The sequence below is a fragment of the Squalius cephalus genome, assembly GCF_949319135.1.
Source record: "Squalius cephalus genome assembly, chromosome: 1".
NCBI classification, from domain to species: Eukaryota; Metazoa; Chordata; class Actinopteri; order Cypriniformes; family Leuciscidae; genus Squalius; species Squalius cephalus.
Genome location: NC_137122.1, coordinates 1,189,495 through 1,203,768, shown reverse-complemented (window position 1 = coordinate 1,203,768; position 14,274 = coordinate 1,189,495). Strand labels below are relative to the sequence as shown.

Here is a 14,274-nt window from a genome sequence, read left to right as displayed (position 1 = left end):
TAAACAGAAAGAGAACATGGATCCATCATGCCTTGTTACCACTGTGCAGGCTGGTGGTGGTGGTGTAATGGTGTGGGGGATGTTTTCTTGGCACACTTTAGGCCCCTTAGTGCCAATTGAGCAAATAAATTTACCGTTTAAATGCCACGGCCTACCTGAGCATTGTTTCTGACCATGTCCATCCCTTTATGACCACCATGTACCCATCCTCTGATGGCTACTTCCAGCAGGATAATGCACCATGTCACAAAGCTCGAATCATTTCAAATTGGTTTCTTGAACATGACAATGAGTTCACTGTACTAAAATGGCCCCCACAGTCACCAGATCTCAACCCAATAGAGCATCTTTGGGATGTGGTGGAACGGGAGCTTCGTGCCCTGGATGTGCATCCCACAAATCTCCATCAACTGCAAGCTATCCTATCAATATGGGCCAACATTTCTAAAGAATGCTTTCAGCACCTTGTTGAATCAATGCCACGTAGAATTAAGGCAGTTCTGAAGGCGAAAGGGGGTCAAACACAGTATTAGTATGGTGTTCCTAATAATCCTTTAGGTGAGTGTATATCTGCATGTGGTCACATGACCTAGAAGCACAGGTGCTCATCTACACATATCACCTGACAGCAAGCAATTACAACAAGTCACATTTTCACATCAGAATAGTTTAAAATATCAATAGATACATAAAGCAAAAGGTTACTTTATATAAGACAAGTTACAGAATAAAAAAATCACATTGTGAAAAAGATTTAATTTCATTTCATGCTCTTATAAATATGTGCAGTCTCAGATATTAAACGATTTCTCTTGGCCTACTAAAGTGTTCATACAACGGGAGTATTCTCTGGCTAGAGCAGAACAGCGTGGTTTAAGCTGCGTTGCTTTGACATTGTGGAAAATAGAATAACAGAAACAAAATGTATTAGCCTTTTTACCCATTATTATGAATCTAAATTAATCTTGTTTTTAATTTTTCGTTTTTCTTTATTTAAATTTCGTTTTTCTTTATTTAAATTTTGTTTTTCAAATGTCTATTTTCTTTATTTAAATTTCATTTTTCTTTATTTAAATTTTGTTTTTCTTTATTTAAATTTCGTTTTTCTTTATTTAAATCTACTTTACTGTGTCAGTAATTTTTTAGTCTGAAAAATATTAGACTACCTTAAAAGTATTGCTTAAGTTAACAGACCTGTGTGTGTGCATTTAATAAATAAGCAAATAAGCCCTGCCCATGTTTGCCTCTTCCCGCTCGCGCTGTTCTATATAGGCTACTAAAAGTTTATAAATTGTGAACGTGTCGCGTGTCGCGTCTCGCGTGTCCATCTAGTATATTGCACCAAATGCGACACTGCACTCTCTTGTGAAGTCGATTGGATGAACGGTTCTCGAAATAATCAAAATGCAAACAGACATACAGAAATATAGAGATTCCTGCCTTTATTAGAGAGAAGAATATGTTCAGCCCCCTCTCCCCGAAGCTTCAAATTTTCTATGTTCATTACTACCAAAGCTTCGAAGCTCAAAAATGGTATTCGGACCAGCCCTAGGGGCGGCACAATTGTTTTTCGCCTAGAGCGGCAGAAGTGCACTCGCCGGCCCTGACGCCGTGGTACAATGAGCACACTCAGGCCCTTAGATCTGCTTATTTTTCAAACCTAAACCTGGAAGTTTAGAAGGCAATATTTATCAACAGAAATAGTTTGTTGCACTTTCTTCTGTCATATGTATTGTTCGCATTTGTCAAAGTTGGAATTAATTGTGTGGTGTGTTTTTTAATCCCTTGTAGACATATGTGACCCTGGATCACAAAACCAGTCATGAGTCACACGGGTATATGTGGCAATAAAACACACACACACACACACACACACACACAACAAGCCAGAGCATGGACTTAAAGTAGTGTCCTTAGCACTATAAATGGTCACGGTGTTCCTCCTCTTCATATTCCTCATAGACATGAGGAGAACAACGTAAGACAGGGCTCCTGACTGCCACCTTGTGATCTGCCAGTGCGACTACATTTAGTTTCATAAATGTGGCCTTTTGGGACTGGTAAATTCCCATTTATGAGTAGATACCTTTTTCTCTTTTGATATAAATTGATTTGATGTGATTTATTTATTTTTATTAAATAATCTAGGTTATTTAATGTCTTATGGGTGGAGATGTTACAGGCCTGCCCCTCTTGTTTTTTTTTACTTTAGTTTTTTGTGAGAATTGGCTTTATGCCCAGCTGCACTACTTCCATTATTGGACAAACTGATTAATCCAGGTGTGTCTGATTATTGTTACTGAGGTCAGGCACACCTGGATTAATCAGTTTGTCCAATAATGGCAGACAGGAAACAAAGGCACTGGCTGAAGTTTAGGAAGTAGTGCAGTTGGGCATAAAGGCTATTCTAGGACCGACTGCTCCTTGTTGGGTGGGATTGCCCTAATGAAAACCAGCTACACCTGTGGCAACCTATTTAAGAAGCTCCTGGATTTTGTCTAGCTCTCTCTCATTTTTATTTTGTGTCTTTGTTTGAAGAGTGGGTTCTTGAATGGTTGTGTTCGCATATGAATTCCATGACACTAAAAACCCCATTTCCAACAGTTTATTAATTTGAGGTTGTATTGATATTTATTATTATTACCTTATGTTTTGACCCTAGACATAATTTGATTAACTTAAAAATATGCCAAATATGTTACGTCCCAAAAGCAACTTTAGCTTGTTTAAACCATACAAAAAGGTAAGGACAGAACATATAAAAAAATTTAAAATCACAGATGAAATTAAGCTTTTCTGACATGTAATCCCGCCAGAAGGCATTAATGGGAATGTCCAACAAACAATCATTATTACAAATTCACACACAAAAGATAATAAACTATATAAAAGATTAACGGAAATAATAACAGTACACAGGTAGGAGAGGTAACAAAGGAAAAGAAAGTATGATAACGTAGAGATGTAAAGATATGTGCAGAACACACTTCAGCCTCAGTCTCAGAGTAAAACAAAGTAAAATTATTTATTTCCTTCATATATCAAAAAGGCTTAACAAAAGATTGGAATAAATCTTCAGGAGAGAGTAATAAACAGAAAAGGAGCAACAACACATTTCCCAGATAACAATAATCAAGTGAACAGAGCTAATAAGAAGTTATACAATACATTTTAATTACCAACAGAAAATGAAGTAAATGCCTGCTTTCACAATATCTTTTAGTTATCCACAGGTAAAGAGTCAACACTAAAATGATATAATATGTTCCAGGTCCCTCACAAGGATGAACTGGCAAGACAACTAACCGTTGTTTTCACACAGCAAATGAGCGTAGGTCATCACACACACTCAACACACACTTTTTTTTTTTTTTTTGCAACATTTTGACAAAAACAGAATTAAAGAAAATTATGACAAAACTCAGTCAAGGCAAGGCAAATCAAACAAAGATCTTCTTTATCAGATCTACTGTGTCCATCTCCTCTCTTGTAAATCTTCCCAAACTCAACACAATGATGAACACATGAGGTCCAGGAGACAACATGGAAATACATTTCAATATTTATTTTAATGCTTGATCATTTGTCAGTGTCGTGTCAAAGAGACCTGGAGTATCAACAACAGTTACTGATCGACCATCAACTTCACCAACTCTCTTTTCACAAACTGCAGTGACTGAATCTAGTGTTAATTCACTGACAAACTCATCTCTTCCCAGAATACTGTTTCCTGTTGCACTCTTACCATTTCCTGTCTTCCCGATCAGAGCAATCCTCAGACACTCCTGATCATCTTGTTCATCTTCAGCACCTGAAAATCACAGCGGTAGAAAGAAAACTTAGTGAAATGAAGTTCAGAACTTTAAAATTGTTATGTTGTATTGTAGAAGTTGTAGCTGAATGCTAATTGATTATGAACTGAAAAAAAAAAAACATCAAGTCACTTGCACTAAAACAGCTTGTAAACAATGTCATGTAACGTCACATTTACCTCAGAAAAAACATATCCAGTGGTTATAAACACGTTGTTCATCTAGAAAAATTAACTCTAGAGGGGAACATTTTGCTAAATAAATCCACCATATTACATATTCATTATAATTTTTTACTGTATTTAATAAGCTATTTAATGGATGTTTGAATAAAGCTGGCAAGTTTTTACGACAGCCACCATTTAAATGTTTATATTTCATGTAACTTTATTATTATAAAAATAAGTGTAATTTAAGTGTTTGTATACAAATAAGTACATTTTTACCTTCAATATTATAGTAGGCTAATGAAGCCTACTAGGCTACAATTGACTCCATAGTTTACAGCATTAGTTAAGCATCACAGCATCCCAGAAAGCTTAGAAGAACTAGATATTGCGACAGAAACTTTTAACTCTCTCTTTTCCAGCACTTTAGACACAGTAGCTAAAAAAAAAAAAAAAGTCCAACACCGTGGTACAATGAGCACACTCAGGCCCTTAGATCTGCTTATTTTTCAAACATATTAGAAGAAAAATAAACATAATCCTAGGTATTTATTTGAAATAGTGGCTAAACTAACGAGAAAAAAATCTTCAACCCCAGACGTTTTCAAGCAGCACAGCAGTAATGACTTTATGAACTTCTTCACTTATAAGTAGGGCTGAACGATTAATTGCATTTGCGATAATATCGCGATATGATGAAATGCGATTTTTTAAACCGCAAAGCTGCGATTATAGTCTGGTCACGTGACACGCGAGAGTAAACCAGTCTGTTTTGCAGATGAAGCATCAACTTGGCACGCGACACATATAGACCTGGCTACAGGATATAACAGTTTATGTTTAATTTATGTGATATTGTGTTATAGATTCTCTCCAACGATTCTGTATTGTATATGTCTGAGCTTAGTTTTAAACACAGACGTGTACGACGCGCGTGCTTTATAAACAACCGTATTCTGCTTGCTTCTAATTCCTCTGTCTCTCTCTCTCTCACACACACACACACACACACAAGACACCACTCGAACCTTACGAGAAATAATCTTTAATAAAGTTCGGAAAAGTTGAAGCGAGTTACAAGGACATTCGCGGGCTTCATTGCGCAAGATATGAGATACGCGCGGTCTGCGTGATGTTACTTCAGTAGTGCGCGGTCTCGCCCGCCGGTATTTTACTTACAAATGTTCTACGAAGGCATCATTAGGCCTATGTCTTGGAATACAGTTGGCTTATATATTAAAAATATGAAAATCACCGACAGAAGCTGCTTTCAATTTCAAATACTCACGTGCGTTTTGCGAAGAGCATTTGAGCATGCGGCTGTGAGCGAGTCTACGTGGTTAAATGTACGTTTGCATCTCAAAATGCTTTTATGACGCGAAATTACCGGTAATGTGACACAGTCAGTTATTAAACAAACAGGACAAACCACATCTTATAATTTCAAAAGAGATGAACACGTTCAGACAGCCTACTCTTAAATACTGAAAGCACTCTTTGTTTATTGCTTGTAATATTTTTTTCCCTCTTTGTTTTGAAGCTATATTTGTTAAAATTATTAACATGTAATTGTATTAATTTTGTTTTTTAATGTGTAATTATTATAAGTAGGCCTACTTATAATTATGTAATTAAATATTTTAAGTTTTATTAATAAGAAAAAAAAAAAATTCAATTAAAGAAAAAAAATGTATCTGCTCATGAGGTGCCTAAAGATTCCCTTCCCTATTTTACAATGATTTATTGCTTGTTTTTGTTGAATAATAGAAAAGATAAAGAGCTTAAAAAATAATCGCATATTAAATCGCAATCGCAATATTGGTAAAAAAAATCGCAATTAGATTATTTTCCAAAATCGTCCAGCCCTACTTATAAGATTGATAATATCAGGGACAAAATTATAACTATGCAACGTCTACTACAGTATCACATCAGGCAGTGCATTGTAGTCTCCCGGAGGAAAAATTTGATTCATTCGTTGCTATAGGAGAGGAAGAATTTACTAAACACATTAAATCATCTAAATCTACAACATGTATGTTAGACCCTATACCGACTAAGCTACTGAAAGAGTTGCTTCCAGAGGTCATAGATCCTCTTCTTAATATCATTAATTCGTCTTTGTCTCTAGGATACGTACCAAAAACCTTTAAGCTGGCTATGATTAAACCGCTTGTTAAAAAAACGCAACTTGATCCTTCAGAATTAGTCAATTACAGACCGATCTCGAATCTACCTTTTCTGTCAAAGATATTAGAAAAGGCAGTATCTTCACAACTGTGTTCCTTTCTAGAAAGAAATGATATCTGCGAGGATTTCCAGTCAGGATTTAGACCGGATTGAGACAGCTCTCGTTAGAGCCACAAATGATTTGCTCTTATCATCCGATCGTGGTTGTGTCTCTCTATTAGTGTTACTCGATCTTAGTGCTGCATTTGACACCATCGACCACAACGTTCTTTTAAATAGACTAGAAAACTATTTTGGCATTAGTGGAATTGCACTAGCATGGTTTAAATCATACTTATCTGACCGTTATCAATTTGTAGCAGTAAATGAAGAGATGTCTCATCGATCACAAGTTCAGTATGGCGTACCACAAGGCTCAGTACTAGGACCGCTGCTGTTCACTCTGTACATGCTACCCTTAGGAGATATCATTAGGAAACATGGAATTAGCTTTCACTGTTATGCTGACGATACGCAGCTCTATATTTCTCTCTATATTATATTACCAATTCACTAAATTAACAGAATGCATAGCGGATATAAAAAATTGGATGACTCGTAATTTCCTACTTCTAAATTCTGAAAAAACAGAGTTTCTAATTATTGGACAAAAAACTTCCTCACGTAATAACCTAGAATACTGTCTAACACTCGATGGCTGCTCTGTTAAGTCTTCGTCGTCGGTTAGGAACCTGGGTGTGCTCTTTGACACCAATCTTTCATTTGAAAGTCACGTGTCTAGTATCTGTAAAACCGCATTTTTCCATCTTAAAAATATATCTAAATTACGCCGTATGCTCTCATTGACAAATGCGGAACAATTAGTTCATGCGTTCATGACCTCAAGGCTAGATTATTGTAATGCTCTACTGGGTGGTTGCCCTGCACGCTTAATAAACAAACTACAGCTGGTCCAAAACGCAGCAGCTCGAGTTCTTACCAGAACCAGGAAGTATGACCATATTAGCCCAGTTCTGTCAACACTGCATTGGCTGCCTATTAAACATCGCATGAATCTTAAAATATTGCTGATCACTTACAAAGCACTAAATGGTTTAGCTCCGCAGTGCTTGAGCGAGCTCTTAACGCATTATAGTCCGTCACGTCTATTGCGATCTCAAAATTCCGGCCAGTTGATAATACCTAGAATATCTAAATCGACTGCTGGCGGTAGATCCTTCTCCTATTTAGCACCAAAACTCTGGAATAGTCTTCCTACCATTGTCCGGGAAGCAGACACACTCTGTCAGTTCAAAGCTAGACTAAAAACACATCTCTTTGACCTAGCTTTCACATAACACATTATAGACTTCTATAATTCCATATTAGGCTGCATAGATTAGGCCAGCCGGAACCGGGAACACTTCCCATAAATCCTGATGTACTCGTTACATCATAAGACGAATGGCGTCTACGTTAATATTAGTCTCTCTGCTTATATCGAGGTTTACCGCAGTCCGCCAGATCCAGGCCGTATCCAGATCAGATGAAGGACCTACGCCTGGACGCGACGACAATGCAGTACTGAAGTGTCAACTAGTCTCTCCGTTTTCTGAAGTGAGGTGGACTCCGGCCGTATCCAGACTAGATGGTGGACCTGCACCTGGACCCAACCATGACGCATCCCTGAAGTGTCGGCTTCATCGACACGACCAATCTGACTTCTGCCCTGTAACGCTGCCTGGATCATAATCATACACTGTTCGCTCGTTAGCCAGAGGAGAACGGACCGACTGAGCCTGGGTTCTCCCAAGGTTTTTTTCTCCATTCTGTCACCTGATGGAGTTTTGGTTCCTTGCCACTGTTGCCTTGGCTTTGGCTTGCTTAGTTGGGGACATTTAATATTCAACGATATTATTGATCTGCCTTATTAGGGTGGACAATGATGCAATTTTCTTCTAGAAACAAACTTTGTTGTATTATTTTCATTTTATCAATGTGAAGCTGCTTTGATACAATCTGTATTGTAAAAAGCGCTATATAAATAAAGGTGACTTGACTCAAATAAAGCAGCCTAAATTAAATTCTTAAATCAGCCTAGTGATGGCATCAGATCTGTCGAAAAAGTCATGGCAGAAAGCGATGCATAAGGAAGGATGTAGTGTAACGACGCCCAGTTCCTGTAATGCACTAATATTTTGTTGGTTGTACCAGTTTGCAACAATTATTAGTTAACACTAAGTTGTCAACAATTCAGAAAAAATACTAATTCGTTGTTACACTACATCCTTACTGCCAGAACTTTTACATGCTTTTCCCACAAGTGGCGTGGTTTCATTCTGCTTTTGTTTGCCGTGTGCCAGGAAAAAAAAGGTAGCAAAATGTGACCATTTACTCACAGTCTAGAGCCCTGTATAGTGCTGTGTTTCTGCTTTACATGAGCGCCACCTACTGTCAGAGTGAATTTGTGTTTTTTTGCGTTGATCTGAACAGACAAAATAGACATTACTGTTGGTTAGGGATGCGCGGTATACCGGTACTGCAAAAATACCGCAGGGTTTCCCATACATTCATTCATTTGTGGCGGCCCGCCACATATCAACGCTGACCGCCACGGATTGATTCAGATTTTTTAACTATTTAATATGGGTAAAATTGTATTTTATTCGCGCTGCTTGCTCCCCCTCTCTCTCACAAACTGACAATGGAGGCACGACTAGCCCCTCCTTCTCTTACCGCACGATCTGAATCAAAACATGAGCATGTAACGTTAGAGGGCGGATTAGATTCCAGAATCAATCCGGAGTTGAATGGTTAGTACAATGAACACTGTTGCTCAACATAACTCTGAGAAGTTGTCTAGATGTTAAGCGCGGTCGCGTTTCATTACAGATTCGCGCAAAACTTTTGCGATTTTTTTTTCTAAATATCCGTTACAACTATTGCGAAATGACGTCGTTTCCATTAACCGATGTTATGCGACTAAAACGTAATTTGTTCCTCTCGCGATCAGTCATTCCAAAAATCATTGCAACGGACGTTGGTAGGTTCATATCACAGCCACCAGACTAGACATTATATTATTATTATCTCCAGGTTCAGGTTGGTGTGTGTTGGTTTTTGTCCACCTCAATCTCCAGGTGTGCGTGTGTGTGTGTGTGTGTGTGTGTGTGTGTGTGTGTGTGTGTGTGTGAGTCTGTGTGTGTCCACCTCCAGGTCCAGTTTGGTGTGTGTGTGTGTGTGAGTCTGTGTGTGTCCACCTCCAGGTCCAGTTTGGTGTGTGTGTGTGTGTGAGCCTGTGTGTGTCTGAGTATGTGTTTGGGTCTGAGTGTGTGTGAGTGTGTGTCTGTGTTTGAATCCGTGTGTGTGTGAGTCTTTTTGAATGTGTGTGTGTGAGCCTGTGTTTGAGTGTGTGAGCCTGTGTTTGAGTGTGTCAGTAAGTTTGTGAGTTTGTGTGTGTGTGTGTGTCCAGTTCCAGGTTTGTGTGTGAGCAAAATTTGCAACAAAAAGTCTGTGGAGCAGTCATAGCATAACTGTTGGCAATGGGAATGTGTACTTGTCAATAAAAATATATGATATATATATATAAAGTTTATATATATGATGTATATATAAACATATATATATATATATATATATATATATTTTAGGGCTGACTTCTAATAGTCGAGGATTCGACGATTCGATTCGGAGAGGTCTGATTCGACTATGAACCTCATAGTCGAATACATGGGCGTCAGTTTGGTTTGAAATGTGCTGGGGACAGAGACGCATTCGAAAGACGATGTCCTGTAGCTTACTAATGTAAATAAATAAAAATGTATTCAAAAATCTGCTTCACATTTTCAGCAGGGCTGCGGAGCGGCTGTGAGTTGACTCCACACGGTTCTCATGTGCGTTAAAAAGCTTTACGTGGTTTAATGTAAACAACGATTACCAAATTTCCCTCTCATATTGCTCCTCATAACCACTGAAAATGGTTAAAAAAAAATCGAACCCGGAGTCCAATTATTATGGACGTTATCTGATATTAAGCGTTTCTGCTTCACATTTTCAGCAGGGCTGCGGAGCGGCTGTGAGTTGACTCCACGCGGTTCTCATGTGCGAGTTGACTCCACGCGGTTCTCATGTGCGTTAAAAAGCTTTAAGTGGTTTAATTATTATTTCCTTTATTTAACCAGGAGAATCACATTGAGATATTATTATCTCTTCTTTCAGCGAGACCTGGTCAAGATAGCGGCACATAGAGTTTCACACAAAACAAAATAACAATAAGACAACACCACAAATTACAGCAATCGAAAGTTAGGTTAAAACAAATCAATTAAAACAATTACAAGTATCCTGTAAGACATTTTGCAAAAGACTTTTAAAAGTGCTTATAGTTGGGAGAACGTCTAAATTAAGATCTTTTTGCAATTCATTCCAAGCCCATGGAGCGTAAAAGGAAAATGCACTTTTGCCAAACTCAGACAATACCCTAGGGACTTTTAACCGAATGTGGGAACCTGACCTAGTACAATAATTGTTTGTATAATAAATTAAAAGATTTGATATATAAAAAGGTAATTTACCCAAAAGAGCTTTTGCAATAAATAAATACATATGTAGCTTTCTCCTTTGGTATAAAGATAACCAAGATAAAGAATCATATAAAATACAATGATGCGTCCGCGACTCTGCACCGGAGACAAAACGCAGAGCTGCATGATACACAGAATCTAGTTTTCTAAGTAGAGATGTAGCTGCATGCATATAAAGAAGATCACCATAGTCGATTATAGATAAAAAAGCACTCTCTACTATTTTCTTTCGGGCCTCATAGGAAAAACAATGTGCGTTAAATGTGCGTTAAAAAGCTTTACGTGGTTTAATGTACCTAAACAACGATCACCAAATTTCCCTCTCATATTGCTCCTCATGTTTATGAAATATTATGATATATGTGTGATATATGTGTTTTAGCTCTTTTGTTTGAAATGGAAAAAATCTAGCTGCTATCTAAAAAAAAAAGAAAAAAAAGGTTCGACTATCAGTCGACTACGGCAAAATCTAACGAATCAGATTCGACTATGAAAATCCTTAGTCGAAAACAGCCCTAATATATATATATATATGATATATTTAACTTAATCACACACCCCCCCTCCCCCAAACACCACACCACCGCAAATTGAATCTAATTCTGTGGGAAACACTGTACCGGTATATATTATATTTCAAACGGTACAATATCATGATTTTGCTCAATTCGGTATTTGATGCGCTGCTGTTTCGAAGTTCACCACTAGGCGGCAGTGCACTACCCAAACTGACGCGGGTCACGCAAAACCGGCAAACGGTGACAACGGAGGAACACGATGGATCAAACAGATGAAGCTCATTCTACACGCCCGAAATTAATAAATAAAGAGAGCAGTAGGAGTGAAATATGGCATTACTTTTTAGTAATATATACTTGCATTACTTTTGCCTACAAAAGTAATGAGAAAGGTGAAGCAACAGACCTCAATGCACCACTCTACAAACGCTGCTTTAAATTAGCCACGGAAGGCAACACAATCTGGCTAACCGTCTCTTGCTCATCCTGACTTGTTCAAAGTGTTCAGAGATCGACAGGTGAGCATCATTCAACTGATTTAATTTAGACTTCTATTCACAACTCTGATCAGCGCACATACACAAGAGCTTATCAATTAAATATGATACGCTAAACACGAAAGCTCAAATGTGCTTGCATGACACGCTAGAAACAATGAAGTTTAGGTCTCATAATTTTTGCATATATATTAATTGAATTTGAATAAATAAAGAGATTAGTAATATTAATTTTAGTATTAATGATAGTAAAATGAATGGCATATCACTGCCGCTGTGGCTACCCTAGGAATCAGCCGAGAGAGATAAAAAGTAACTTAGTAGTAATGGATATTATTAATATAAATGTTAGAATAACACTTTACAATTAAGCTACATTTGTCAACATTCATTAGGTAACCTGACCTAACAGTATTATAACATGTATTAATCTAAATCAATCAGTAATTATTATTTATACTAATACATGTTTAGCATGTTAACATTAGCCTACTTTATGCAATGCATCAAAATAATGAACCCAAACAAAAAAAAACAAATCAAACCAAGATGAATAAATGCTACGTTGATAATTCTCTGTTGATGCATGACAGCTAATGGTTTACATGTCATTTCATTATTCTATTATTATTCTATATTAATCTATTATTATACATATTAACCTATTTTAATTGTATAATTTCAGGTTTTTTTTTTCTTTACAAAATCAATTTAACCTACTGTTTTATTTTATTTTTCTTTTGTACAATTTGATACTTATGTTTGCACATTCGGTGCAGAGTTTCAAGCAGTGTTTTTTTTTTTTAATAAAATTGTTTCAATTCACTTAAATTTTGAGGCCGGTTATTTGTCACCTGTGGTATCGATTTAGTATCGATACCGAGGTGTTACATTCTGGTATTGTACCGAAACCAAAATTGTGGTATCGAGCCATCCCTACTGTTGGTTGAACACAAGTTAATAGATATCAATCAACAAAGTGTCCTGTGCTCACCACACACCGGCTATAGGTGGAGAGGAGAGATTTGGCTATAGCGTGATGTGTGGCTAACTTACACAGAAGAGACTTTGTTGCACAACACATGAAAATAAACTACTTACCGTGATCTCAGACTGCGTTTAAGTGGTTTCTCCACTGCATGGATCTTCATGTGTAGGTTCAGGCGACTTTTAATAGAGAAACTCGTTCCACACTGTTCACACGTGTGCGGCTTCTCTCCAGTGTGGATCATCTCATGTCTTTTCAGATATGATGGCAGACTGAATCTCTTGTCACAGTGTGAACACTTGTAAGGTTTCTCTCCAGTGTGGATCCTCTCATGTGTTTTCAGATGTGCTGAATGACTAAATCTCTTGTCACAGTGTGAACACTTGTAAGGTTGTTCTCCAGTGTGGATCCTCTCATGTGTTTTCAGATTTGCTGAATGACTAAATCTCTTGTCACAGTGTGAACACTTGTAAGGTTGTTCTCCAGTGTGGATCCTCTCATGTGTTTTCAGATCTGCTGATCGACTGAATCTCTTGTCACAGTGTGAACACATGTAAGGTTGTTCTCCAGTGTGGATCCTCTCATGTGTTTTCAGATGTGCTGAATGACTGAATCTCTTGTCACAGTGTGAACACTTGTAAGGTTGTTCTCCAGTGTGGATCATCTCATGTGTTTTCAGATTTCCTAACAGACTGAATCTCTTGTCACACTGTGAACACTTGTAAGGTTTTTCTCCAGTGTGGATCCTCTCATGTCTTTTCATATGTGATGGCTGACTGAATCTCTTGTCGCAGTGTGAACACTTGTAAGGTTGTTCTCCAGTGTGGATCATCTCATGTGTTTTCAGATGTGCTGATTGACTGAATCTCTTGTCGCAGTGTGAACACTTGTAAGGTTTTTCTCCAGTGTGAATTCTCTGGTGCAGTTTTAAACTGTTTGCTCTAGTAAAAGTCTTCTCACACTCAAAGCACATGTACTCTCTCACACCAATGTGAATTTTCTTATGTTTATGTAAATACAGCAGAAGTGAAAAACTCTTTCCACACACAGAACATAAATGTGGCTTCTCCTTAGTATAAACTGTCAGGTGGGTCTTCAGGACTGATGTACTAGGAAATGTTTTGCTGCACTGATCGCATGAGAACGGCTTCTCTCCGGTGTGGATCCTCATGTGAATCTCAAGCTTATGTTTGGTTGTGTAACTCTTCCCACACTGAGTGCAGGTGAAAGATTTCTTGGCTCTTCTTTCCTTTAAAAATGTCAGTTCTTCACTCTCCTCCTTCACTTCACTCAGTTCTTCAGTCTCCTCCTTCACTTCACTCAGTTCTTCACTCTCCTCCTTCACTTCACTCAGTTCTTCACTCTCCACCTTCACTTCACTCAGTTCTTCACTCTCCTCCTTCACTTCCATCAGTTCTTCACTCTCCTCCTTCACTTCACTCTCCTCCTTCACTTCCATCAGTTCTTCACTCTCCACCTTCACTCCACTCAAAGAAAAAAATATAAAATTTAATTTTCAGTACATCAAAAATAATTAACC

General features: G+C 37.7%; 1 protein-coding gene across 1 annotated transcript in view; it reads right to left on the bottom strand.

Annotated features, from left to right (window-relative positions):
- Positions 1-3,001: 3,001 nt before the first annotated feature.
- The window catches only part of LOC307169688 (uncharacterized protein), a 32,531-nt gene continuing 21,258 nt past the window's right edge, over positions 3,002-14,274 (bottom strand). Inside the window, exons 2-3 of the mRNA XM_079890436.1 lie at positions 12,848-14,221; positions 3,002-3,811 (exon numbers count right to left, since the gene is read on the bottom strand). Coding sequence (XP_079746562.1) covers positions 3,805-3,811; positions 12,848-14,193 — 1,353 coding nt within the window. The 5' untranslated portion in view covers positions 14,194-14,221 and the 3' untranslated portion in view covers positions 3,002-3,804. The remainder of the gene's footprint in view (positions 3,812-12,847; positions 14,222-14,274) is intronic.